Here is a 27,908-nt window from a genome sequence, read left to right as displayed (position 1 = left end):
TTGTAAGAATAAAAGAATGTACTGCTCTACTATTCCTGTGATTAAGGGGGAGAAAAATTGTACAAGCATTTGCCAAGTTGAAAGAACTTGGTCAGTAATTAAATCAACATATAACCTAACTTGCTACCCTACCAACAAAAACACAGAGCTTGCATGCAACACAGCTGCAAAGCCTCAGAACATAAATATCATAAAATGATGCCCATACAAATAAAAACAGAGCACAGAAGCAGAGCAGGCATGCATATATTTTCCTGGTAAGCAAACATCCATAATTGTTTTCCAGCCAAACCATACATTGCACCTAAAGGCTTGACCTCCTAAAACAGCTGCTGCTTAGACTGGACCATCTGATCTGTAATTACGACCACGACCACGACCCCGCCCCCAGGCCCTTCCTCGTCCACGGCCACGCCCTGCAAGACCACCAATTTTGTTATCAGATTAATCAATTTAATAAACCTGATGCCAATTATTATAAAAATGACTCACAAACCACCAATTCATACATGCATCATCAGATCGGATCAAGACAATAAATAAGCATGTGAAATAGCAGTCCATAATCTACACTAGGCAATCAATCAGGTCTGCAGATTTTCCTGACAAATTGCCAAGGCATGTCACCAAAAAGAGTTCATTCCACTTAAAATTATCTTCCAATAAAATGGGCAATAAGCATAAGGATATGATCCTGAATTTGCATCACAGCCTTTATTTGTAGCAGCTGTAACATCTGGCTTATGATCTGATACACTTGAAACTTGAGGGGGATCATGAATCTTTTAAATATCAACTCTTGAGTTGATTGCTATGGTAAGTGTTAAATATTTGTCATTACTTTGTGAAAAATATTATATGATATCCAAGCTAGCCAAAAAAAAAAAAAAATCCCCCCTCCCCCTAATTTCATTTGAATTTGCAATGCTATTACTACATGAATGGACACTTTTTCCTGACATATATTCCTGAAAGTTAAGTTTCCCTGTAATGGTTATATTATTCTTGTTTTTTGGATACACAAAAGGTTTTTTAACAATTGCTATTGAAGTAGCCTTCGTCGTGCCAACAACTCCCAACCAAAATTTAAAGGGGGAGGGGGGAAGAGGGAGGAAAAACTGATTTGCAAATAATATTGGACAGGTGCGCAGGCATGCTTACACAGCCAATTTATATTTTAAAAGGCCAAATCCAAAATGGAACGGATGCACAGCAGGCATACGATTCAATATGCATTATCTATAGCTGTCAAAAATGGTGACATCAAGTCAAGGATAGTTTCCTCCCAGAGTTCCATATATTCATATCAACCATTGTAGAAAATTTAATTCATGGCTCCACAAACTTACCGCGAACTTGGGCAGGCAGTGGTTCTGCTTCACCATAATCATAGTAACCACCTTGCTGATGTTGCGAATCTCTACCGCCATAGCCCCTTCCCCACCCCCAAAAACCACGAGCCCTTCCACGGCCTCGACCTCTGGCACCATAAGAATGCCCACCATCCCAATATTCACCATTATAGTCTACTGCACCATTATAATTGCCTGCACAACCAATAACGAGAGATCATAATCTATAAACCTACTTAAATGCTACAGAGCTCGATATGTGCATCAAACATCCAAGTAGGATGAGCAAATCATCCACTTTTGTAAATAGCTATTGAAGGAGAAAATTCAACCATCAAAATCATTTTTTTCCGTGGAGAAACTTTAAAATTAACAAAAGAAAAAGGAGCCATTTCCAGGGTAACTGTAAAATATAAATATATAGAATTCAGAACAAGTACATAAATAAATCCCACTCAACACCCTAAATAATAAATAATTAGAACTTTTATACTTAAATATAAATAAAGCCAATATAACTTAGCCTTCAAAGCTTGTTAAGAGGTAGTAATTCTTGATAAAGCTTGATACACATTGTTGAGCACAACCTAACAGCTTTAAGCTTTTAAGTGGTAATCCAACATGGTAGGATACTAGGAGGTCCTAAGAACCATTTTCTAGTTCGAAGAGTTTTAAAAGAAAGAACAAAATTATTTATAAAGGTCTCAAAAGAAACAAAAAAATGGGGGTTCTAGAAACTGAAATTTAAAATACAAAATTGTCTTCAAAATAAATAGTACCCATTCTCAACCATATGTCATTCTTTTTTGTGAATAAAGAACTAGACAATACCTCTACCCCTACTCCTTCCTCGACCACCACGTCCCCTGCCTCGCATGCTAGGCAAGCCCTCTGAATAACATGATATTGATGTAGATAATATTAACTCACTTTAAAAATATTAGACGCAACTTTCATAAATATGCGGAAACAAAATGTCACTTCACCTCCATCATATTCAAAGTCATTCAATGGTTTCACTTGATCAACTGGGATTGGAGGCTGGTACCTGAATACAAGAGATAAACGAGATGAGCAGAGTCCAATAGTTTATAATAAGAACTCAAGGAACAAGCGCAAATCCAAAGAAGTATCTCAAATAGATAATGATGCTTCCAAATCTAGTAACTCAATTCTCAATTTGTTGCATATAACTCCCAACATTGTGACCAAGTGCCAAGCAGTGTTATAGAGTGATCAGATGAGAAGACCATATAGAAAAATTACATCCTAGAACAAATCAGAACGACTTTCCAAAATACATAAGCCATTTTCTAACATAGTGGAACTGCGTGTTTCCAATATGGAAATGCCCTTTCCTCAAGCACTAAGCACACATAGAGCAAGGAAAAAAAACCAGCCATGCTCTAAATGTTGTAGCCTAATCAAACATAATATATATATATATATCCTCAATTCCTCATAGCACAGGAGAAACTAATCCATCTTCTACCAAACATCTTTTGATGTGGTTGAGGCTCCACACACACTCATTTTGGAATCAAGTAGCACCCATGATTAACTCATGTACAATCCTTCAAGCTCCATCAACATATTAATGTTCAACTACAAAACTGCTCATACAAATAAGAAACTCTTCAAAGATTGAAGCAAAGACATGGTAATTCATACAAGTAGAGCCAATAGAAACCCTAATCCCTGTATGTCCATGGGCTCAATGTGACAATAACTTCCCCTAAAGACTGAAGAAAAAGGAAAGCTATCCTAATTGCCATTCTGAAAACCAAAACCCTAATGCTCTGCTACACAGATATGATTTCAGCCTTTTTTCTGCATGGAGGGCATACATAAATAGAAAGAAATAACAGATAGTTCAAAATATGCTTCAAAAAAGCCAGGAAAGTATCAGGAGAGCACCATCCTTTAACCCCATTTACATGCCTGTTTAACAATATCATTAGCAGCCTTGTTCTCAGCTCTGTTAACTTGATAGAAACATATATAAGAGAACTCATTCCTCAAGTTATGAATGTTGGCCTTACAATGTAAGAGTCGCACAGCCCAGCTAAACTGTCTCAAGCACTCCTGAACCAGGCTGACAGAATCCATGCAAAAACTTTCACACTTTCAATATTCAAGTTCCTTGTCAACAGTAAACCCATGTTACCACCCTTAAGTCCAACCCTTCAGCTAACAACACTTCGTCTCAGAAAAATCTGAAAGGCATCCCTTGTTATGCTCAAATCAACTCAACAAAATAGCTCATCCACTACAGAACCCTCACCCCTCTGTCTGCTTCATCAACAAAAAGAGTCAACTGAGAATGTGGGGTTGAGCTACCAGAAAAGGATCAATTGCTGCTGCCTTCAAACTTACAAAAGATCTTGCATAATAACATGTCCACTACCAATAGATAACTGGCAAATCTTTATACCCACAGGTTTTCTAATCTCTAGGCTTGAGAGTTATTTACTTTTTCCCACCATGTTTTTCCTTCTGGCTGTCAGCAACATCAGGTTTAAATTTTTTGCTTGCTTTTCTAATTTGTGTATGGGGCGCGCGCACGCGCCGGGGGGGGGGGGGGTGTGTGCAGGGATGGATCTATCCAATCGATATATGTTTCCAAGTAATTGTGTTCAGTTTTTAAGTTTCCCTCTACCCTCCAAATGTGACTCAAAGTTTTCCCCAAAAATAAATCAGTGGCTCCATTTGGTAATGCCATAACTGTGTGAGAAGTGCCCACAAGAAAATGCTGTTGGGGAGCTGTTGTAACTTTTCTGAACATATATATATATATATATATAGACACACACACACATGTTTGCCAAATATTTTGCAATAGTTGTCAAATAGCTGATGTGCTTCTATGTATGGTTAACATTGCTGCAAAACATAAACTACCAAAATAGGCATCATGTTAATTTCTATTTTTTTATGAAAACATAACAATCAATTAAGAGCTATTATTTTTCCTGGCTGCTTTCTGCACTGAAAAAAAAAACCAAAAAAAAAAAAAACAAAACAAAACAAAAAGAGCAAAATAAAACCCAAAAAATAAAAAAATAAAAAATCAAGAGAAAGAAAGAAAGAGAAGCAAACCTTGTTCCACTACTAAAAAGCTGCTGTAGGACAGCAGCTGCATCCTGGAACTGCACAACTATCTCCCCCCCCCCCCCCCCCCCCCCAAAAACACTTAACAACCTGCTTTCCATTTGCTAAAGATTGTCGACTGTGGACTGTAAACGCATTATCAAACAGTCCTATTTTTTTCACTGACCACCTTTAATTGTGAAGGCCATCATTACAACATACTTCTTTTTTAGGGTAGTTGCATGATGCTTTACCAGGGGGTCCCAGAGTTCTAGTCTTCTTGTTGCATTTATTGTCTGATGTTTAAAAAATTATTATATTCCCTGAATGCATGTTATCTATCGTGTGCATGTGTGTATCTCTCCACATTCTGTTGGGCTGCACGTGCAGGAGAGTGTTAAAAGAACTTGATATACATTGTTGGCCCACAACCTAATAGCTTAAGCTTTTAGGTAAAGTGGTAATCTGACAAGATCATTGGTCTTTGGGTTTAGTAAACAGTGTCCTTTAGATTTGTTACTACTCCCAAGGATGGTGCACTACTCTCCCTTTTCATCAAACTTTCCCAAGTCAGCAGTATTAACTGCCTCTGCCCAGAAACAATTTGGAAGCACCTTACCTTTTAGCATGCTCCAAGCCATTTCAATCACCGTGCAATTCTTCCATTCTGCTACTCCATTTTGTTGAGGAGTATATTGCACTGCTAGCCCCCTTCTTTTGCCTTCCTTTTTTGCAATAATCATTAAATGCAGCAGATGAAATTTATCCAACACAATCTGTCCTAAGACTATTTTTTTTGCCACTTAGTTTCTCTGCAAATGCTTTGAACTGAAGAAAAGTGAAGAAGGCCTCTTATTTTTGCTTCAGAAAATAAACTCATATTATTCAGGTATAGTCATCAACAAATAGGATAAAATGTCTGTTGTTGTTAAGTGATAGCATCCACAATTATCTGCGTGGACTAATTCTAATGGAGCTCAGGCTCTCCAAGATGTCTTCGGAAATGGTAACCAGTGTATTTTTCCATAAACACAATCTTCACAAATTTTATTCTGATAAGAGATGTTGGGCAATCTAACAACCATGTGTTAATCGTTCAATAATTTTTTAGGCCTTTGAAATTTAGATACCACATCTCAGATGCCATAAATAAGAATCATCATTGCCAAGACTTTGAAAAGCAATTCTCTCATGTTGTAACATAGATAAAGGAAAGGCTTTGTTCATGTTCATTTTTACTTTAGCCACAGTGAGATTTTCCTTCCTATCAATGATGATGCATTCTCCATTTGCAAAATAGAACTTATATCCTTTTGTAGTAGTTGCACAACACTTAAATAAATTCTGGATCAAATTAGGAATGTGAAGCACATCAAATATGAGTTTAGTGTTACCTCCCTTTGAATGGACTACAATAGCTCCTTTCCCTACAATTTTGTGCAGCATGTCATTTCCAAGTTTTACTTCAAAAGAAAATTTATCAAGCTTCAAGGACAAATCTTTGTTCCCTGTCATATGATTGTTGCAAGCAATGTCCACATTCCAAATATCCTCGAACTCTTGTTGAGCATTAATGCGGGAATGAAACACTTGTCTAGCTTCTTCTTCTTTATTTTCTTCAGTGCAGTTCGCTACTTTATTTTCTGTTGGTCTTTATGCCAACAATCACTTTAAGAGTGATTTGGATTTCTGCATTTTTTGCACCGAAATATACAATCTTTTGTATCGTGACCACATGTTTTGCAAATGCAGCTTTGAGAGTTAAACTACTCCTTCCCCTGCTTCGAGCTCAAAATTTTGGATTTTACCACATCCTCTTCCACATGGATTTCTTCAAGATGAATTGCCTGCATAATTTTGCTCTCCAATTTTTGATTGAAAAGCTTGCTCCATACTTTGATTTCAAAATCTGCTCATCCTCTTTTCATGGGCTTCAATACTTCCCATGAGCTCGTCTCGGCTGAGCTTTGATAGATCTTTGGATTCTTCTATTTCAGCAACTATATGCTGAAATTTTGTGGGCAAGCTTCTTAAAAATTTTTCGACAATTTTCTTATCTTCTATGGTATCTCCAGAGGCTCTAATTTGATTAATAGCTGAAGAAGCCCTATTAAATAATTCTTGCACTTATTTTTCCTTCATGGCTAAGTTCTCAAAATCTTGCCATGAGTTTTCAAACCTAATGGAGATTACCTTATCTTAGCCTCCAAGTTGCTTTCTGAAAATTTCCCATGCATCTTTAGATGGTTTTGCAACTGTAGACACCCCTTGGTGCATGAAGGACAAGGCTTTTGCATCTCTCATCTTGTGCTCTTTATGCTCCTTTTGCTTTGCCAAAGACTAGGTTGCTCTAATCTTCAGACTTGATGCTTCATCATATCCCTCTCCAACAATATCCCAAAGATCTTGGGAGATGAACATCATCTTCACAAGAGTGCTCCATCGATTGTAATTTTCTCCAACAAAGATTGGAACTCCTTGTGGGAATAATTAAAGGTGAGCCCATTGCCGCTGCTTGGGGCCATTGCTTGGCTGATTTGTGAGGGGATAAGGTCGGAAATAAGATTAAAGGGCTAGCTTTGATATCACAAATTGTTGGGTTCGGTGAATATTAGATGAAAGGCTAAAGAATTAAGGTAAGTTTGGCCCCTTTTCTTGACCCAACTTCTCCTTTTAAAAATAGAAGTTTTGTATAGCGCATTAGGTAAACAGCTTTTTCAGATTTTAAAAGCACGCTTTCAATTTTTTTGGGAAGCTTTTAAAAGCTACAAATTTAGAACTTTTAAAGCTAAATGCTAGCTTTTTCCCAAAAAAATATTATCAACGCATTAATCACATTTCCTAGAAATACATATCCATTTTAGTCATTTTAAATACTTTAGAAACTTGACAACTATTTTACCAAACACTAAGCCAACTTTTTCTTTCTAATAGTTCCTTTTCACAAAGGGGACAAACAATTTTCACAACAATCTCAATAATCTCCTTTTCATCAATTCCTTTTTCAAGGTTCCTTTTTAGAAGCCACAATAGAGCCAAACTAAACCTAAATGCAGAGGCTGGAATTTGGTTTGCATGGAAATTTCATCAACTAGAGAGGAATTACCTGGATACACTTTCATATGCCTTCTTATAGGGCATGCAAGGCAGCTAAATGGGCGCTGCCAACTCAGCATTTATGCATGCCAGCTGATGCCCAGCCATTATGCATGCATGCTTACCATGCCTTAACCCTTAACGCATTCTATGCACTTCTACAAGCTGCTTCCCATACCTTAACCCTTAAGGCATTCTACACACTTCTACAAAATTCTTCAGCCTTCCACTCTTTTTTTTTCTTTCAATAAAAATTACAAATTACATTTTTAACAGGCCAGGTCTACAATATCTTATGCTGTCAACAAATTCACAAATCTTACAGTTCTCAATCAAATTCTGTGATTTGGTTCTAATGCATACATCAATATAAAAAAGGCAGCACGGCACACAAAGCTCCCGCATATGGGGGTCTAGGAAAGGGGCGGACCACAATGGGTCTGGTAGTTCTTAAATTGGATATCCTTCACATGCCATCAACTGCCATTCACATACGAACAAAAATGACAATGGACACAAACACCCATTCAAAAAGACCTAAAACTTAAAGTACTAAATGCTTCAATTGCTTCCGCATCATGTAGCTTAATTGTTTTACAAGTTCATGTACCACAACTCACTAAATAAAGAGCAGAAAGATAAGTCATAACACTGACTAAACAAAGAAGGGCAGCAAGATAAGTCATAATGAATTTCTCTAATTAATTACTCACTATCCACATAATCATGCATTGAGTTTATAAACAAAAGATACTAAGTTACTAACTACAGTTCACATCATGGACTGCCTAATGGATCCAAAATTTGCTAAAAAAAACCTAGTCAATTTTTCACTATAGGGCAAGAGATCTTTCAAGAGAATATTGTTGAGTAAATATTCATGCCTATATACATTATCTAATCTCAAATGTAAATATATTTGCTAAATAATAGAACTAAAGGTCGTATTTAAGCACAATATAAAACTATAGACCAACTTCAAAGGTAAAATAGAAATAGAATTTCAAATTTATTACAAATCTAACTTTCTAGATGTAAGACAATGGACTAAATGTCCTTGGTAAAGAGAAACTTTCATAAGTGATTGATTTTATATTATTTATAATCGATAGTGTTATTTAACTTTAAAATTTTTAATACTTGCCTATTTAATTATCTGAGTTCATGTCATTAATTATTATTTCATTTCTAATAAATGCAATTACAATTTTTTTTTTTTGATAAGTAATAAGTTTATTGATATAAAAAATGAACACCAAGTACACATGGAGTGTACATGGGATAAACAAATCAAAAACAGAAATTACAAGGATCTAGTAAATCAAAAACAGAAGAAAATGATTGGTTTCGCAAAGCAGCCAACCAATCCATCAAAGTTGTAAAGAAAAAAATAGCTTCAAGTCCGAAATGGATCTTTCCTTATCTTCAAAACACCTACTATTTCTCTCCCTCCAAAGACACCACAATAAACAATGAGGAACTATCAACCAAATAAACCCATTTCGATAACGACCAAATCTGCCTTGCCAACATGCTAGAAGTCCCAATACAGATTGCAGCATAACCCAGCTCAATCCAAACAAACCCAACACCATAACCCACAAGTCCATTGACCGGACAAAGAATAAAAAGATGGATCAACCGTCTCATTATTACACTTGCACATGCAGCACCAATCCAATCCAAACCTTTCTTTTTCATACATTGTCAATTGTTAAGCATTTCCCTAAAGCAGCAGTCCAAACAAAAATATCTACTCTAGATGGAATTTTCTGTTTCCAAATACTTTTCCAAGGAAAGCCACAATCTTTGGAGCCCATTAAAATACCATAATAACCTTTAACCAAGAAGCCCTTCTCTCTATCAGATTTCCAGCACATCTTATCCTCACCAAACCCCTTCACCGATGCACCATGTATGGTATCCATAAAACCAGTCAAGGCCTCTAATTCCCGAAGATGCATACCCCTAAAGAAACTTACATCCCAAAACAAGACTCCATTATCAAACTTCATAAGCTCAGGCATGCTAGCTTCTTTATCTCAGCAAAATCCATACAAATCAGGATAGCTGACTGCAAGAGATGTCTCACCACACCAATGGTCTTGCCAAAATTTCACCTTAGACCCATTTCCAATATCATATAGAACGTGGCAAGAAAAAGAAGGCCATCCCCGAATAATATTTTTCCACAAGCCAACACCATGTGGACCATTAAAAGGCCTAGTACACCAACCACCCCATTCACAGCCGTATTTCACCTCTATCACTTGCCTCCAAAGAGCAGCCTTCTCCATCCCAAATCTCCATAACCACTTCCCAAGCAAAGCTTCATTAAACTGTCTTACCTTCCTTATCCCCAAACCACCCGACGAAATGGGAGAGCAAACAGTATCTCATTTAACCAAATGGAATTTTGGTTCATCACTAATGCCACCCCATAAAAATTCCTTTGAAGTTTCTCAATACGGTTAGCCACAGCAGCCGGAATAGAAAATAAAGATAGAAAGTAAGTGAGTAAATTAGATAGAGTGCTTTTAATTAACGTGACTCTACCTCCCTTAGATAAGTACAAATGTTTCCACCCTGCTAACCTTCGTTCTATCTTCTCCAAAATTGGGTTCCATATTGTCTTATCCTTGAATTTGGCTCCCAAAGGAAGACCCAAATATTTCATAGGAAGATTACCTTGTTTACAGCCAAGGACGTGCAAGAATAAGTCAAAATTAAACACCGTACCAACAAGAACCAACTCTGACTTGCCTAAATTTATCTTTAAACCAGAGACCGCCTCAAACCACATAAGTATCACACGGAGAAACAAAACTGATCCAGTTCAGCGTCACAAAAAATTAGAGTATCGTCCGCAAAGAGAAGATGAGACACCACCAAAGCTCTTCCCTCTATACACCCCACACCAAAGCCTGACATGTGACCATCATGGACAGCTTTATCCAACATTCTCCCCAGGGCTTCCACAACCAAGACAAACAACAAAGGAGACAATGGGTCACCTTGTCTCAATCCCCTAGAGCTCTCAAAAAATCCACAAGGAGTGCCATTTATCAGAATGGAGAAACGAACTGTAGATATACAAAATAAAATCCACCGCCTCCATTTGGCAGAGAACTCACCCCGTTCTAGTAACTGCATACCCTCAATTTACAGGATCAAAAGCCTTCTCAACATCTAATTTGCAAAGTAGCCCTGGCACCCCAGTTTTCAATCTACTATCAAGGCATTCATTAGCAATAAGCACAGGGTCAAGAATCAGCCTGTTCCTCACAAAAGCATTCTGTGAAGTTGAAATTATATCTTCCATAACCGTGCGAAGTCTGGTGGCTAATGACCTTAGCAATGATCTTATAACCCCCCCCCCCCCCCCCAAACAAGACTAATAGGGCGAAAATCCTTTACTTCAATTGCTTCTTTTTTTTAGGAATGAGAGTGATGAAAGTAGCATTCAAGCTTTTATCAAACTGGCCTTTAGCAAAAAAATGATGGAACACAGCCATAAGATCAGGTTTGAGAATCCCCCAGCAAGCTTGGAAGAAAGCCATTGTAAATCCATCTGGTCCAGGCGATTTATCACCATTAAAATTTTGTATGACATCAAAAATTTCCGCCTCCTCAAATGGTCTATCTAGCCAATCTGCATTATCACCAGATATTCTTGGAAATACTAAGACTTCTGGGAATGATCGACTAACTTGTTGCTCAGAGTATAAATTCATGAAAAATTGAGTGATGTAATCAGCACTCATACCTTGATTGGATGACAAGGCACCATCAACCACAAGGCTCTCAATACCATTATTTCTTCTATTAGAATTAGCCATTCTATGGAAAAATTTGGTATTTGCATTCCCCTCCTTCAAATGTAGCACCCTAGACTTCTGCCTCCGACTAATCTCTTCTAAAAGAGTGAGCTTTTCAATATTGGTGCGGAGAGTAGCTTGTTCTAACTTTTCCTCAGCTTTTAAAGGATGAGTTTCCTCTCTAATTATGATAGTGCTTTTAATATAATACTAATAGATTCTATTATTTGAAATTATTATTTTAGAATGAGACCTAATAAGAGAATAAATTTCTAAAATAAAATTTTAAATTTCATCAAATGACTGAACCATGGTTACTGGATTGATAAATTATCTAGGATACTATGCTACTATGCAAATTAATAATACTTCAATAGTATCAAACTTACTATTAAGATGGTAATGATGACGGTATTGTAATAAAATATTTTATTTTCTTGAATAAAAATTTGTATAGGAATCCTAATATGTTCATCTAATTATGAAAGAAAATTTATAAATTCTCTGAGATTTGATTTATTTGTTTCTATAATCTGCAAGTCGACATGCAAGACACAACAGGAACCGACTTTTTGATATTGTAAGAAGTGATGAATAAGCTTACATACACAAAATATGTTATCAAACAATGAACTTTGTGTGGAGTTGAGGAGGTTCTCATGGGAATATGGGAGGTTAGAAGAGATTACACGTGAGTGTACAGGCAGATTTTAGGGAAGGGAATACATTCTAAATTTTCAAAAATATTCAACATAAAATGTTAAAACAAATTTAAAAGTACCAATTATGTGAGTTGTGTTTAGCAACTAATCTTAAATTAAGAGTACACCAAAACGTACACCCAATAATAGTTCCTCAAATACATGAGAACATGGTCTACTAAACAACATGTGTGTGTGTGTGTGTTTGTGCACATTTTTTTTTTTACCCTGTGGAGGATGTATCAAGCTCCTTCTTTGACAAAGTGATTATGATCATTGAAACATGGCGGGTAGTTTCAAGGCTGCAACAGAGAAAAAAGAACAATCATCTTAAATGCACACTAAATTTCAAAAAACCCAACATGAATAAGCGTTTAATTTCATACGGGAGAAGGCCTTCTTCAAGTGGCTCCCACACGTCAGTTATATCAGTTGATCCAATTGATGTGTCCTGATGAAGATCCGCAATCCTTCTCTGAAACAAGGAAACAAAAAGATTTACGAAGGTCATAGCAACTTGTGTGTGTGTGTGTGTGTGTGTGAGGGAGAGAGAGTGCAGTCACCCCACCTTAATTAGTTCCGCAATCATAACAGTCTTATTGATGGCCCTACCCATTGCCTTCAGGACAATTTCATTAGAATCCTTCTCCTAGACAAAAATAAAAAAGAAAAATAACTAACGTAGCTCGGTATTAAAAAAAATGAACTACAGTTACTACACATAGAGTGAATAAAGCTGAAAATAATGAAGTTATAGGGTGATTAAAAAAGAAGTATTAATTTAGTTGGATAACTTGTGGCAAAAATTATTCTCCAAGGATCACAACACAATATAATTTCAATGTTTTAAAAGCTTTAATAAAGGCTCGCCTCAAGAACAGATATGCTCAAAGCACCTTGAGGCATAGTCTAAAACAATAAATCCCAAAAAGATCAGTGCATTTTTTAGTTTAGGCTTACGCACATTGAGTGTAATCTCAAGTTAGCTTTGGCTAGAAAATTATAACCACATGTTTAAATGAAGGGATGCATAATATGAAATGATCTCTAAAGCTCAACCTTTACAAGATAAAATTGAGAGTTGCATCTTAGGTCATGAAAATAATTTGAACTTTGTAATGTTGTAACCATCTCTTAGCATGATACACTTGATGAAATCAAGTTAGTGTTCTAAGAAGAACCAGCATGCAGTTTACAAATGATCTTCGATTTATTAAATTTCATTTGTAATTTTCTTATTTTTTATTTATTCTAAAATATATTAATTCGTTAATGTTTTTATCTAAAAATTAAAATTCTCAAAAGGCTTATGCTTCAACACCTTAAGACTTATGCGTCACCTTTGCCTCTAATTATAAATGAACCATGCCATCACGGCATCACCCAACTAATCACCGGCAAATTCAAACTGGTTAGGACTCAAAATAAGTGAAACAAACAAGATATAATAAGTTTTATAATTTTGCGACCGGTTGGTCACAGGTTTGAGTCTATGGAAACAGCCTCTCTGCATAAAAGCAGGGGTAAGGCTGTGTACATTGTGACGACCCTTCCCCTACCATCACAGAGCGGGGACTCTTATGGCTCGGAGACGCAGGCTGTGTACATTGTGACAACCCTTCCCCTACAATCTCTTTATTTCAACACACACAAAGATATTTAGAAGAGAAGAAAAAGGTACAAGAACAAAACGCGCGAGTCTTTTACTGTATAACTAAATTCTATTTTATTTTTTAGTAAATATGCAAAAGTATGACTAATGTAAATCAATTGATTCAACAAAAGTACCCCCTAACTTTATTTTAGAAGTGGGTCAAATCCATAATATAATAAAAAATCCAATTAAAAACCAAACTGTATCTATATTTTGAATAGTGGAAAACATTCATCTGGACACAAATATCTCCCACTTCTTCAATAAGTGGATCCAACAACCTTTCTAATCAACATCCAATCAAAATGACATGATAAAGCTAATTTTGTCCTAAATGAATATTTATCATATCCTTAATCTTAGGGCCTTCCCAAGCTCTCGCGATGGAGGGCATATCCAGATCATAGGGAAATCCTTCGATTTGAGGCTGGATAAGGTAGGGAAGGTTGGAGCTCTGTTTCTTCTTGAGATGAATAGAATATGCAATCGGTAGGTTTGATTCTCTTCAGGAGCAAGCTCTATGGTTGTCTCAGGTGCTTTTGGATCTTGCTAGTAGTTTGGACAAGGGATTTTGAAGATTCAGGGTGGGTTATGTAGATTATTGGATGGGGATTCAAGTGACCAGGGCATGGAAATTCTTGGAATTAGGACAAGGATGGAGGGGGAAGAAGTATTCCATCTTTGTTCTTAAAGAACTGAAAGGGTAAGGGTGGTCTCGGTTTGGGGATGCCATGCTGCTTTGGAGAGTTCTTGTCGAGCAAGCTCGAATGGAGCAAAAAGCAAAAAGTTCAATGGAAATCACTCTTGGAGCCAGGAGGCTGCTGGAAGCGTAGGTGGCGGTCGATTGGCTTCAAAGAATATACTAGAGATGGTTTGTGCTCATTGTGGGGAAGGTCACAAGAGGAGTTCATTCAGTTAGCTTCTCAAGAACAACCAACGGCGTTGAAGGCTTCATTGCCAGCTGAGACAGAGGCGGCTAGGGTTTCTCGTGTGGACGACGAAAAGACGAAGTGTGAGGTGACTAGGGTTTTGCATGGAAGACAGGTTGACAAAGATAGAGCAGCTATTTATCAATTAACATTGATTTGGGCCGGCTGTTTGAAAATAAGATGAGCATATTGAACTCTTTGTTGGGCCTATTGGTTAAGGAGGCCAAAAAGCAGTCTGTTCATTTAAAACTGGGCTTGGGTAGTGGGGAAGCTTCATCAGAAGAGCAGAAACACCCAAGAGTTTAACCAGGAACTCCCAAGAGCAGTCTCTTGATTTAACCAGGAACTCCCAAGAGTTTCTACAGTTCCCTGAACATAAGGGAGCCTGTGTTCTGGGAGTCTCCTTGTCTACAACTGCAGAGGATAAAGGGGGGTCATTGTCCTTCGAAGCAACAACAAATCAAACAGTGACCATCTCTGAATGGTGTACAAGATGATCTGGTATTTTGTTCTTCTTCTAATAACATCTTTGATGTCCATGATGAGGGATGCTCTAATAAAGGTAAAATGCAAGAGACAGAAGGAGGAAGGCTTGATGGGTATTTTGAGAATCAGGATTTCATTTTTGGTCCAGGAAATCAAGTTGGAGAAGGAGTCTGTTTGAATAATTCGAAGAGTGGTAAAATATATGTTCGTTGTAGGGAAATGCAAATGGGTTTTGGAGGGAGGAAATGTATTGAAGATAAGAGAGTTTTCTAGTGAGAAAAGATATCAAGTATATGGGATTAGCCAATCAAAGAGAGGGCGAATTTGAACAAGAAAAGTACGAGGTAGGGAGATGTTTCAGATGAGGACAGCATAGGAGTAGTGATTTTGAATGCAAAAAAGGTCTATTATTGTACCATATTCAGGAACAGTGTAGATATTCCTCAGATTCTTCCATTGATCTTCTTGGAGATTTAACTTATGTGCCGCCTCCTCCATAAGAAGGTTTAGAAGGTATTATTCTATTTGAAGAGAAGGTCCTCAAAGATGTTAAAAGGGTAAAGGATGGAATTTTGCTTGCACCCATTAAAGACAAAATTCCTGAGAAGGGGCATTGAAATTCAGAGTTCATTGGATGACTTGGGCCTCATGTTGTCTGATCAAAAGAGGTACTGAAGTCGGGCTTGATGGTGGCAAATCCAGGGAGAAAAAGGGTCAAAGGGAATTAGCTAATTTGACGTGTTTAGGGAACTATGATGGGAAGGGTTTAAAGAGGGGATTTCTTGGCTGATTTCAGCAGTTGTTATTTTCTATTTTCATTATGTTTTTTTTTATTTTTTTTATTTTTCAGTTTTATTTTACTTTATTTTTTTAGGATTTAGTATCCTCGCTTTGATTTTACATTCTCTACCTTAATACATCTTCTTTTATTATCAAAAAAAAATCATATCCTTGAATCTTTGGACACTTTTAAATAGTTGAAATTTTATCTCATTCATATTTTTTTTATAAAACAAGAAACTTTATTAAGAGAGGAGAAGAGTGTAAGAAGGGCAAGACATCTTCCTGCAACAACGACGGGAAAAAAAAGTAAGAAATTAAAAAAATGAATAAATAAAAAGGCCAGCAAAGCCACTCATTCACTTGGGAGATCTCTGCAGCACACACAAAAAAAATCCAGAAGCATAGCCACGTAAACATGGTTCTAAAAATCAGCAGTTCAGATGTAATCACATTGCGTAACGGTATCAGTGCCTTTCAAGATTCAAATCCATATTGTCTCCAATATGCTATGGTCTGTTACATGCCATTACAGTCTGGTACAGCCCGCATGGCCCTAGATTGGCTGTGAATTACTTTAACAAATTTCAACACTAATTTCGTACTTCTTAAAAATGTTTAAAGGTTTTAAAACGTGTGTTTGTGTGTGTGTGTGTACATCATATTCATCATATTTACTTCCAAGTAGTCGAGACCTAAACTCAATTTTTTTCTTTTTGATAAAAAAAGAAGAAATATTAAGAGAATGTACAATCAGAGTGAGGACACTTCCACAAAAAATAAAAGGAACACCAAAAGCAAAAAAGAAAAAGAAAAAATAAAATAAAATAAATCTGAAATCATCCAAGGATGCCCCTTTTAATCCCTTGGCATCATAGTTCACCGAACACTTCAAATTTGCTAATTCCCTCCGACAGTCTGACCCTTCTTCGGCTTAGATTTACCACCATCAAGCCTAACTTCATTTCCTCCATGATAAGACAACATGAGGCCCAAGTTATCCAGCAAACTCTTAGTTTGAATTTCTTTCTCAGAAATTTCTTGAACTGGAGTGGGCAGAATTCCATCTCTTACCATCAGTTATTCTTTAGAAGCATCATCCTCAAATATATTAATTTCATCTAAACCTTCTAGAGGAGGAGGCAGCACAAGAAATAAATCCTCAAGACAATCAAAAGAAAATCCTTGCTGCTTCCTAATTTGATCCAAAAGTAAACCCTTGTCACATTCAAAATCACTACTGCCTACACTATCATCCTCCAAAACATCCCCCAACCTCTTACTATCCTTATTCAAGTTAGCCCTCTCACCGATTGACTCCTCCCTGCTATACTTTAAGCAACTTTAGGATCTCTCTTAAGGATTTTTTTTTTTCCTCACCACGCAAATCCCGATCCTTTTCTAAACTCAATTGCATTTCGTTACAATGAGTATAAACCTTTCGACTCTTCAAATTATCCGAATTGAATCCCTTAAAAACTGAATTCCCTTCCGAACCAACAATAAAAATCCTGATTTTTAACTCCACAAGAATTAAAATTCTTAGAAGATCCCCCAAACTCAACCCTGGAGCCCTGCCTACTATCATTCTTCTCCTGAATAGAAGACACATCACTTCTAGAAAATTAATAGAATTTTTTGCAATCCACCTATCAGATTCCGCCTCCTGTTTTTTTAATTAAAGACAAACAGACCATCTGTTATGTGGGAGGGCAAAAATCACAAGGTTTTTTCAGGTAGAAATTATATTTGTAACATACATCTACATCCTTCAATTGCCAAAAAATAGATAATAAATTAAATATGAAGGCAGGTAGTCTCTACTCTATGCTCCATAGTGCATATCGTTTCATTATTTTAAGATTTCTTGGTTCAGAAGGCATTAGTATGTAAGCTTATGAAGCCAAAACATGTGCATCTATAAGTTTTTAGCAAGTTTGCTAAAGCCATAAATGAATCATTTAGCATCCATGGACCATTACGCATTATTGTAAAGTCCAAAACAACTGCACTGCAACACTCCGACCATTCCTGTTATGCAGACCACCCTCATTTTTCAAAACTATGATCATAAACAAAGAAAGAAGAAATAGGAACACATGAAGATTTGAAAGATGATAAAACAAGAAATGCATTAGACAAAGGAGCATCACTTTGTCACAATTCCTCACACAGGAACCATCACTATTTACCAAAAGGGAAGAATAAAGAAAAATCTGAAAATTGAACTTCCAAGGACTCTCATCAGCAAATTATAAATGAGAAATAACAACATTAACCCTGCCTACATGCACAGAACTCCTATCCACAGGCCTATCTACTATTCTGGTCAAAATACCAGCAATACGCACAGAACAGACAGGAGATAATGGATTGCCCTAACACAACCCCCTAGACACAGAACAACAAAAAAAAAGGCTGCAGACAGCAAACAGCTACAGATCTTGTCCTTCCTCTAGAACCAAAGTCCTTCCTATCTAAAACCTTACAAGGAAAAAACAGAAAGGAATGCACAAAATCCCACTTAAACATACCAACTTTTCTGTTCCTTATATTAACATCTTCTATGACCTCATTAGCCACCAAAACAACATCCAAAAAATTATAATAAAAGAAATTCATCTATAAGAGAAGATAGAAAAGTGCTAGATTTGGAGAAAACAAGATATCTTTCTATCAGAAAATAAGAAAATTACAAAAAAGGGCAGCCCTCCAACAACTAGCAATTGGCAAATCAAACAAAAAAATACCCTACAGCATCTTGTTAGGATTCCCAAATCAATTGAGATTTTCTATTTAGTGTTATGATTCCCAAATCAATTGGGATTTCTAATAATTATGTTATGATTCCTAAATCAATTGGGATTCCATTCAATGTTACGATTCTACTTAATGTTGGGGTTTTAATTTAATGTGTTAGGATTCCCAATCAATTAGGATTGGATCCATTAAGGACTTGGATTGGATATTTTACATTCCTAATAGGAGTAAGGTTCCTTACCCTATATATATGTATCCCTACAAGGCTTTTTTAGGGAAGCAATAACATAATTCAAAGCCTTTGGCTAATTTGGAGGCAGATGTCCTCGAAGTGATCAACCCTATTTTCTATTTCTATTTTCCTTTTTTTCAATTCCCCCAATTTCTCCACAATAAAACCCTAGGGTTTTATCATTTGGTATTAGAGTCAAGGTTCTTGTGGATGCCATTAACCCGCCGACAAAAGCAAGAACTTGGAATTATTGATCTTCACTCATACACAATTGCCTTAGAAAATTCAGCAAAGTCCCACCTAGAAGCTAGGCTAAAGGCTGAACCTAGCACTATGTTTTACATCTCAATTTGAAAAGAACCAAGCATCGCTCTCTAAACTACTCATTACATCTTCCCATAAAGAGAGAGAAGATGATGCCTCTACATCAACTAATTCGTAGGGAGCAACCATACATGCATGAAGGAGGTTACCAAGGAAGATGTGATCATGGTCCTTCTTGTATGAAGGTGGATTTTCCTCGATGGGGCAGTGATGACCCTACCAGTTGGGCTTTTTCCTCAATGGGATAGTGATAATCCTACCGGTTGGGTTTCTAGGGCTGAAAAATACTTACGCTGTCACCATACTCCATAAACATCTAAAGTTGAGATTGCTTCTATTAATCTGGATGGCAATGCTATACAGTGGTATGATGGGTTTGAAGCTCATTATAGAATGCCTTCATGGGCAGAATTTGTTTCTGAATTACTTGTCCAATTTGGGCCCACTAGATATGAAAATATCGATGGAGAACTTGCCAAAATACACCAAACTAGCACTGTCATGAAGTATCATACATGATTTGTGCGGCTATCAAACAGGACTAAAAATTGGAATGAAAACCAACTCGTCAATACTTTTATTGAAGGTCTCCTTCCTCACATTCGGGTGTAGTCAAAGTGCGTCGGCCACAAACCATGATTGCGGCAAATTCCTTTGCACTGTTAGAAGAAAAGAAGTTGGGAGAAGAACGACATGGCTCCAACAAGCCATTAGCAAGCAAAATGTCAGCAACATTATCACACCACCTACTCCTCACAATCCTCTTGCCAAATGATTGAATCAAGAGGAACTTAAAGAGTGAATGAAAAAAGGATTGTGCTGGCATTATCATGAAAAGTGGCATAGATGGCACCGTTGCAAAAAGGAACGACTCTTGATGATTGATCCAATGGAGCCACCAAAGGAGGTTGAGGATGACCCCTCTTATTCAGAACAAGAAGGTATGGAATTTGATGATAATGATGAATCTATCACTTCTTCGGTTCATGCTTTAGCTAGGCATGCTAATTCTCAAACCATGAAAATTAGAGGCTTCCTAAAGCGTCAACTGGTTACTATCTTAATTGATACAGGTAGCAGTAACAATTTTATGGACACTAAAATTGCTAAACAGCTAGCCTATCCTATGGAGCAATGTGAAAATTTTGATGCGAAGGTTGCAGATGGAAGGACCTTGACATGTCAGAGCAAGTGTCCAAAGGTTAAACTTACAATGCAAATCATGAGTTGTATGTTGATTTCTTTTTGCTGCCACTAGAACACTATGAAGTGGTTTTGGGTATTGAATGATTAAGGACTTTAGGTGATATAGCTTGGAATTTTTCTAAACTGGTTATGAAGTTCCCTATAAACAGCCAAAGAGTGACTCTTAAGGGCAAACGTTGTGGTAATATTACTACAGTTTCTAGCCATCGTATGAAGAACATCCTTAAATAGGAGCGACATGGCTGCCTAGTACAACTTAGAGCACCACAGGAGTTACAACATCAATCTGACCAGGATGAAGGGCTATAATATCTTATTTCAAAATTTTTTGACCTATTTACAAAGCCACAACGATTGCCACCTTAACGAACACATGATCACTGCATTCCTTATTGCCGAGTAGTATCCCTACTAACATCTGTCCTTATTGCTATCCTTATTTTCAGAAAGAAAAAATAGAAAATATAGTGAAAGAATTGTTAGATGCTGGCATAATTCAACTGAGTGTCAGTCCACATTCTTCTCCTATCTTCTTGGTGAAGAAGGATGACTGTTGGTGGATGTTTGTTCATTATCGAGCACTGAACAAGAACACTGTGAAGGATAAATGTCCTATCCCTATTGTGGATGAATTGTTAGATGAGTTGAGAGGTGCCCAATAGTTCACCGAACTCAACTTTAGATCAGGCTATCACCAAATTCAGGTACACAAGGATGAAATTCAGAAGACTACGTTCAGGACTCACAATGACCATTATGAGTTCTTGGTTATACCTCTTGTGTTAACCATTGTACCTTTGACCTTCCAAAGTCTCATAAATGACATTTTGCAACCCTACCTACTAAAGTTTATTCTCATATTTTTTATGATATCCTAATATATAGCTCATCTCTCGAAGATCATTTATGATATGCGAACCATACCACTCTTCGTGAGCATCATTTGTTTGTCAAGAAATCTAATTTCAACTTTGCTCAACTGCATGTGGAATACCTTGGACATATTGTTCCCAAGAAGATGTTTAAGTTAACCATTCTAAAATACAAGTGATGACAAACTGACCTATTCCACAAACAATCAAAATGCAGCGAGGATTTTTGGGGTTGACTGGTTACTAACGCAAGTTTATCAAGGATTATTGAAAGGTTAGCACTCCACTGACTGCCCTACCGAAAAAGGTTGCATTCAAATGGAGTGAGGAAGCTAAACAAGGCTTTGTAAAGCTTAAGCACGCAATGTCCACCACAGCAGTTCTTGCCTTGGCAGATTTCAACAAGGTGTTCATCGCTGAGTTTGATGCATCAAGAGTTGGCATTGGCACAATTACAATGCAAGACAGATGCCCTATTGCTTTTTCTAGTAAGGCTTTTCTCCATCTCACATCAGCATGTCTGTGTACAACAAAGAGATGCTAGCCATTGTGCATTGATTTACAAAGTGGAGAGATTCTCAGAGTTTATTGCTGCTCAACCTTGAAAACAAGGCTGATTTGAAAGAGGCAGGAATGTTAGGATTCCCAAATCAAATGAGATATTCTATTTAGTGTTATGATTCTCAAATCAATTAGGATTTCTAATAATTATGTTATCATTCCCAAATCAATTGGGATTCCATTTAATGTAAGGATTCTATTTAATGTTGGGTTTTTTATTTTATGTGTTAGGATTCACAATCAATTAGGATTGAGTGCTTTAAGAACTTGGATTGGATATTTTACATTCCTTATAGGAGTAAGGTTCCTTACCCTATATATATGTATCCCTACAAGGCCATTTCAGAGAAACAATAACATAATTTATAGTCTTTGGCTAATTTGGAGGCAAAGCCCCTCAAAGTGATCAACCCTATTTTCTCTTTTTTTTCCCTTTCTTTCGATTTCCCCAAATTCTCTATGATAAAACCCTAGGGTCTCATCACATCCCCTAAGCAAGTGCCCAAAAACAGGTTAGAAAAACAACTCCATCCCATAAAATATAGGAAGGTATTGGCTTATCATTAAAAATCCCCACATTCCTCTCAATCCACAATGCCCAAAAAACAGAATGCAAAGCAAACCTCCACAACATTCTACCTTTCTTCCTTCTCCCAAAAATCCCTAAACTTCACCAACATGAAGCCATTTACTGTTTGTGGTTACCTACACCTCACCAAACAAGGATAAAAGCATCACTCATAATTCTCTTGCCACCCACCAATGGAGAAAATATGTGCATTTACTCTTAAACACATCATGAAAATAATTTGGGCTAATAGCCTTATAGGGTCTCCTCACCTTCAATAATCCATTCATATTAATTTATTGGATGTCAAAGTCCAAGTAAATGCTTTAACCTTAGAAGGAGCCATAGCCTTCCAATAACATTATTCTAGGGATAATGATTTGAAGTTGAAGATCTCAATAACTAGCAAAAAAAATGATATAGAGGAGAAGAAACCATAATTATCCCATAACCAAATACGGAATCACACCTTAATGAGGAACACCGAATCCTTAGTCATATTAAACTCTTAACAAATTAGCTAGTTCATCAACCTCTTTTGTTCCCAAAAAAAATGGAAATACCAAGAAAGAGGGCAGTCTCCAAGGAATAAAAGGAAGTGATTGGAGTATTATGAATCAATGAAAAGACACCAAGGCTTTCAAAGATATCTCACCCACCTAGACAATCTTGAAATAGGTAAAAGGAACAAAAAAAATATATCATCACAAATGGAATATATTAAGAATGAGAGTAAAGAAAATTACAATCAAAGAGAGGACAAGAGATTCTTATAGTAGGAAAAATAAAAAATCAAAAGAAAACCAAAAGTGGAGATAGAAAAAAAGAAGAAGAAAGAACTAACAAGCCCTAACATCCCACCCATTTCAATGAATAAATACTTACTTTTTATAACCATGTGCCATAAGGAATCAATTTAGAAGGGAAACCTCCATTACCATTTACCCACCAAAGAGATGTTTTTTAGACACAATTTTCAAGTTCCAAACCCCATTCTGTCCCCTAAACACTTCCCAACTAACAAGATGATTTCCTTTTACTACCGCCCATATCACACTATAACAAATTTGTCATAATCCTCTCTAATCTCTCAACAAGAATAATTGAGATTGGACAAATAAATAAATAGGAAATATGGAAAGACGTGCAGAAATAAGTGTCATGCGACCCTCTCAAGACATGTAAACCCTCTAATCTTATACCCACTCTCTCAATCACCAGATCCAAAAAAAATTACTAACCAAGGATTACCCCCCAAAAGAAGATCTAAGGCAAAGACCAAGAGATGATAAGGCACATAGCTAAGACATGAACTCCTCTAGCTCGCAATGATCCATTAATGTCAGTTACATAACTCTTGGAAGTGTTGATTTTCAATCCTAAAATATAACAATTTTCAAAAAATACAAAAACCTTGTGGACAACTAATAAACAAGATATCCAAAAATCAAAAATTGTCGAGATAAGAATGCTAAGATGGATGAGGGGTATAACGTTAAAAGATAAATAAAGGAATAAAGATATTCAAAGTAAGTTAAGCATAGCTCCTATAGAAGATAAGATAAGGGAGGGATGACTTCCACTTGAAACGTAGGCCAAATAGTACACCATTAAGGAAGAGTGAATTAGTTACTGTAAGGGATAGTAAAAGGAATAGGGATAGACCTAAAGTAACTTGGAATAAAATAGTAAGGATTTAATAACTCTGAATTTGTCAAAAGGAAATTACCCATGATCGCATAAATTGGCAGAAAAGGATTCATGTAACGAACCCTACCTGGTGGGACTTAAGGCTCGGATTGTTGTTGTATGAAAACCATGCGAAATTTCTCAACATTATTCTCTAGAGAGATGGACATCAAAAGGTTTAACCTCACTTCCTATCCCAAGTCTTGTAATTGCTCTAACTCAAGAGCATGAGAAATCATTCTACTTAACAGTCAACACATCAACTACCAAATTAAGAAAAAAAAGGAGATATTGGGTCCCCATGCCTCAACCACTAAGGAACATTAAACCAATCCTAGGTTGCCTACTCACAATCACAAACATACTAATAGTGGCCAACCAACCTTTTACCCATTTTCTCCACATGAATCCATAACCCTTCTTCTCAATCACCAACCTTTTACCCATTTTCTCCACACAAACCCGAAACCCTTCTTCTCCATCACCCTATCCAAAAAATAAAAACAAACCCATCATAGACATTTTCAAAATCCAACTAGAAAATAACACCCCCCCCCCCTCCGCCCCTTCCCTTTAACATCTTCTACCACCTCATTATAACCAATTTATAATCTAAAATCACTATATCCTTCATGAAAGCACTTTGCACCAAAGTCACTGTACGTTCCCTTGAAGCTTCTCAGGACACCTTTTTTAAAAATCTTGTAAGCACTAGTTACTAAACTAATAGGCCTAAAATCTCTCACCCTCTTGGCATGTTCCTTATGAATAAAAGCAATAAAAGTAGATTTCATGCTCCACCCAACTACCCCATTGCTGCAAGACTCTTGATATAACCTCATAATATTATCCTAAATAACTTCCCGACTATTCTGGAAAAATTTTAATGTGAAATCATCGGCCTTGGAGCTTATTACTCGCCTCCTTAACCTTTGCAACCACAAAAGGTCTCTCCAGCCAAAGAGCTCTTCCCTCCTCAACTGGACCCCATTCAAATCCCTCAGTCATCAACCTACCTTGACACCCCTCAAATTGCAAATTCCTAAAAAAAAATACATCAAACCCTCTCCTATTTTCTTATGATCACTCACCATGAAACTAGAATGTAACTTGAGCTCTTTATTAGAACTCTTTCAATTCGTACCAATAGCCAACTAGTGGAACAATCTAGAAATACAATCCCCCTTTTTATCGCATTTGAACCATAACTTCTATACCTAACTAACATCCTCTCTCATAAGAATCACCTCGAAATCAATACTAAGATGTCCTATCCTCCTCCAACAGAACATACTCCTCCATTTTGTCTATCCCTACACTCTGAAAAATGAATATCATTTTGTTGTTTTTGCTATTTTAGTCTCTGAAAGCCTCTTTATTCCATCTTTTCAATTCATTATTCACAAAATTCAAATTTTTCATAAATTTAAAACCCTCCAATCTCTCCACCAATTCTCAATTTTAGCCCTAAAAGAAACATAAGTCAACCACATATTCTCAAATCTAAGGAAATGGGACCCCAATTAACTAGGTTAGAGTCTCGTAGTAGGGCCTGGATTAAAGTAATGCGAACCCTAGGGAGAAGAACACACCCTTCCACCCATCTAGATGTTTAGACGGCTTAGTGATCACAAGATCCCAAAACCTAGTAGATCAGGGGCTCCCTCCTAAAGAGACTCCTAGATAGGACAAAAGACCACGGAAAATCGCACACCCCACAAGAACACCCAAGCTAGAAGTTGCCTCAAGCCTCAAATTAATGGCAGCAAGATCACACTTACCTAAATGATCTTAAACCCCGCAACTAACTCAAAGACTTGTAGAAGAGTGAGAAGATTATGAAAAGAGGTCCTATTAACTGGCAAGAAAAGAATTGTATCATTGGAAAATCGCATATGAGACACAATCACACCATCTCTACCCACAGCAATGCCCTGAACATGACCCCTATCAATGGCCCTCTCAATCATCTCAGTCAACACAACAAAATTAAACAAAAAAGGAGATAAGAGATCCCTGCCTCACACCCTTTGAGGTTGAAAACCAGGACAGTTGACCATCAATAATCACATAAAGGGGAGTAAAGTAAAAACAACCCCAACTTCTCCATCTAGCACCAAAACCCTTTCTACATAAGACCCTTCCCAAAAATTGCCAGCTAACCATATCATAAGCCTTCTTAAAATCCAGCTTAAAAATTAAACCCTGCTTCTTACTCCTAGTATCTTCCACAACCTCAATAGCTGCAAGGACGGCATCCAAGATATATCTAGCTCCCACAAAGCCACCTAAGAACTAAAAAAGGTAGTCCTAGCACCTCATTAATCCTATCAGCAAGAACCTTAGCAATGATCTTATAAACACTCATAGTCAAGCTGTAGTTATACATTCAAAATTTAATTTACAAGTAGAATCTTTCTGTTTCCATAAACTTAGCACTTGTCTAAGCTAGAAACTGTTTTAAAAAAATATTAGTTCCACTATTTTTGTCTCAAAATTGAGAAGCTGTAATAACTATCTACTGACTATGAATAAAAGAATACTCTCCTCAACAATTGGCGTGTCTAACACTGTTGGTTGTAGATTCCTCTCATCTTAGTCCACTCTCTTCACCATGTTTTTGTGTCGAAAGTGTTGGTCTTTTAACAACAAAAAACTATTAAAAAAAATACCTAAAAAAGAGATTAGACTCAAACGATTTTGTTCTCCCTCCCGCGCTCAAACTCCTTTTTTTTTTCAATAAACTTCTTGTAGGTTTTAAAAAATATACAAATTCGCACACCATACAGAGCAATTTATGTGAAGGGCTTCCATTAACCAAAACATATCGTCTCTTGCTGCAAAGCCTGGATAAACGAAGCACGGGCAGACGCATACATACTCTAATATACAGTAACTATGAAGTTCAATGCACAAAAGATTTCCAAAGTAGAAAAAGAAAGGAACCTGGAGCAAAGTCGTAGCATAGGTAATGTAATTCCTCATGCGGCCTTGAGTAGTAATCCTCATCTCGTTCTCGTTTATAGGGGTTCCCTCCTTCGGCTTCTCCACCCTCTGATATCGATCCATCTGCTTCAATCAAACCAATCCGAACCAAACCAAAATCAAAACAGCAACAAGAAGCAGATGTCAAATGACGTAATCGTTAGGGTTAGGGTTTAATGTTTACTGAGAATTGGCTTCTGACTCCCTGTGTCTCTCGTGCGCCTCTCTCTCTCTCTCTCTCTGGTTTATTCTGAAGCACGTAGCGGCAACCCAGTGAGACGAGGCTCTGCTTGATGCCAAGTGTAACAGTCGTGCCTAGCAAACGTTTGGTGTTAGGGGCCACATCAAATAGGTACGAACGACATCTTTGACTAAATAGTTGGAGTTTGGAAGCGTTTTTTATAGGATAAAACCATAAAATTAGTGGGCCTAAGATAATTATATTTGGTATCCTTGTAAGTACTATCATATAGATGGATCATATTTAGATGTGTAAGTCATTTTGAGATCACACGGATATGGTTTCATATCGGATGTATATTAGGGAGATTTTAACTTGTAAGGATAGTTTGAACTTCGATTTTGTGAAACACTTTTTATATGACAAATCTATGAAGCTTTTTATAGGACAATCTTGTGAAGCTGGGAGGATGGCATGTGTGCTGTGAGGGAGGTTGTGTAGCAGAGAAAAAGAGAGAGAGAGAGAGAGAGATGATAGCGAGTGCCTTTGTGAAGTTGTGAGGCAGAAAAGAAGTGAAGATGATGGTGGGGGACTAGTGAGGGTGAGTTGTGTGTGCGAGTGTCC

At 36.9% G+C, this 27,908-nt stretch overlaps 1 protein-coding gene across 3 annotated transcripts; it reads right to left on the bottom strand.

Moving 5' to 3' along the window:
- On the bottom strand, nt 1-27,908 carry LOC131160302 (uncharacterized). Of its 3 annotated transcripts, none has more exons than XM_058115834.1 (9): nt 27,288-27,908; nt 27,065-27,190; nt 12,626-12,706; nt 12,444-12,532; nt 12,285-12,359; nt 2,339-2,400; nt 2,184-2,243; nt 1,350-1,547; nt 1-416 (listed from the first exon to the last, which is right to left on the bottom strand). In XM_058115834.1, the coding sequence occupies exons 1-9, from the start codon at nt 27,570-27,572 to the stop codon at nt 337-339; spliced, it is 1,056 nt and encodes a 351-aa protein (XP_057971817.1). In that variant the 5' UTR covers nt 27,573-27,908; the 3' UTR covers nt 1-336. The 3 variants fall into 3 exon arrangements, with proteins under 3 accessions (XP_057971817.1, XP_057971816.1, XP_057971815.1); XM_058115833.1 differs by having other exon boundaries at nt 27,065-27,187; XM_058115832.1 differs by having other exon boundaries at nt 27,065-27,493.

The sequence above is a fragment of the Malania oleifera genome, chromosome 7, assembly GCF_029873635.1.
Source record: "Malania oleifera isolate guangnan ecotype guangnan chromosome 7, ASM2987363v1, whole genome shotgun sequence".
Classification (NCBI taxonomy): domain Eukaryota; kingdom Viridiplantae; phylum Streptophyta; class Magnoliopsida; order Santalales; family Ximeniaceae; genus Malania; species Malania oleifera.
This window is presented reverse-complemented; position numbering and strand designations above follow the sequence as displayed.

Coding starts and splice junctions, on each gene's coding strand:
- LOC131160302 (XM_058115834.1), bottom strand. CDS start 27,572: ATGATAGTACTTACAAGGATACCAAATATAATTATCTTAGGCCCACTA. Junction 12,360..12,443: donor CTTGAAGAAGGCCTTCTCCC/GTATGAAATTAA, acceptor TCTCTGTTGCAG/CCTTGAAACTACCCGCCATG. Junction 1,548..2,183: donor AGGAAGGAGTAGGGGTAGAG/GTATTGTCTAGT, acceptor TTGGTTGTGCAG/GCAATTATAATGGTGCAGTA.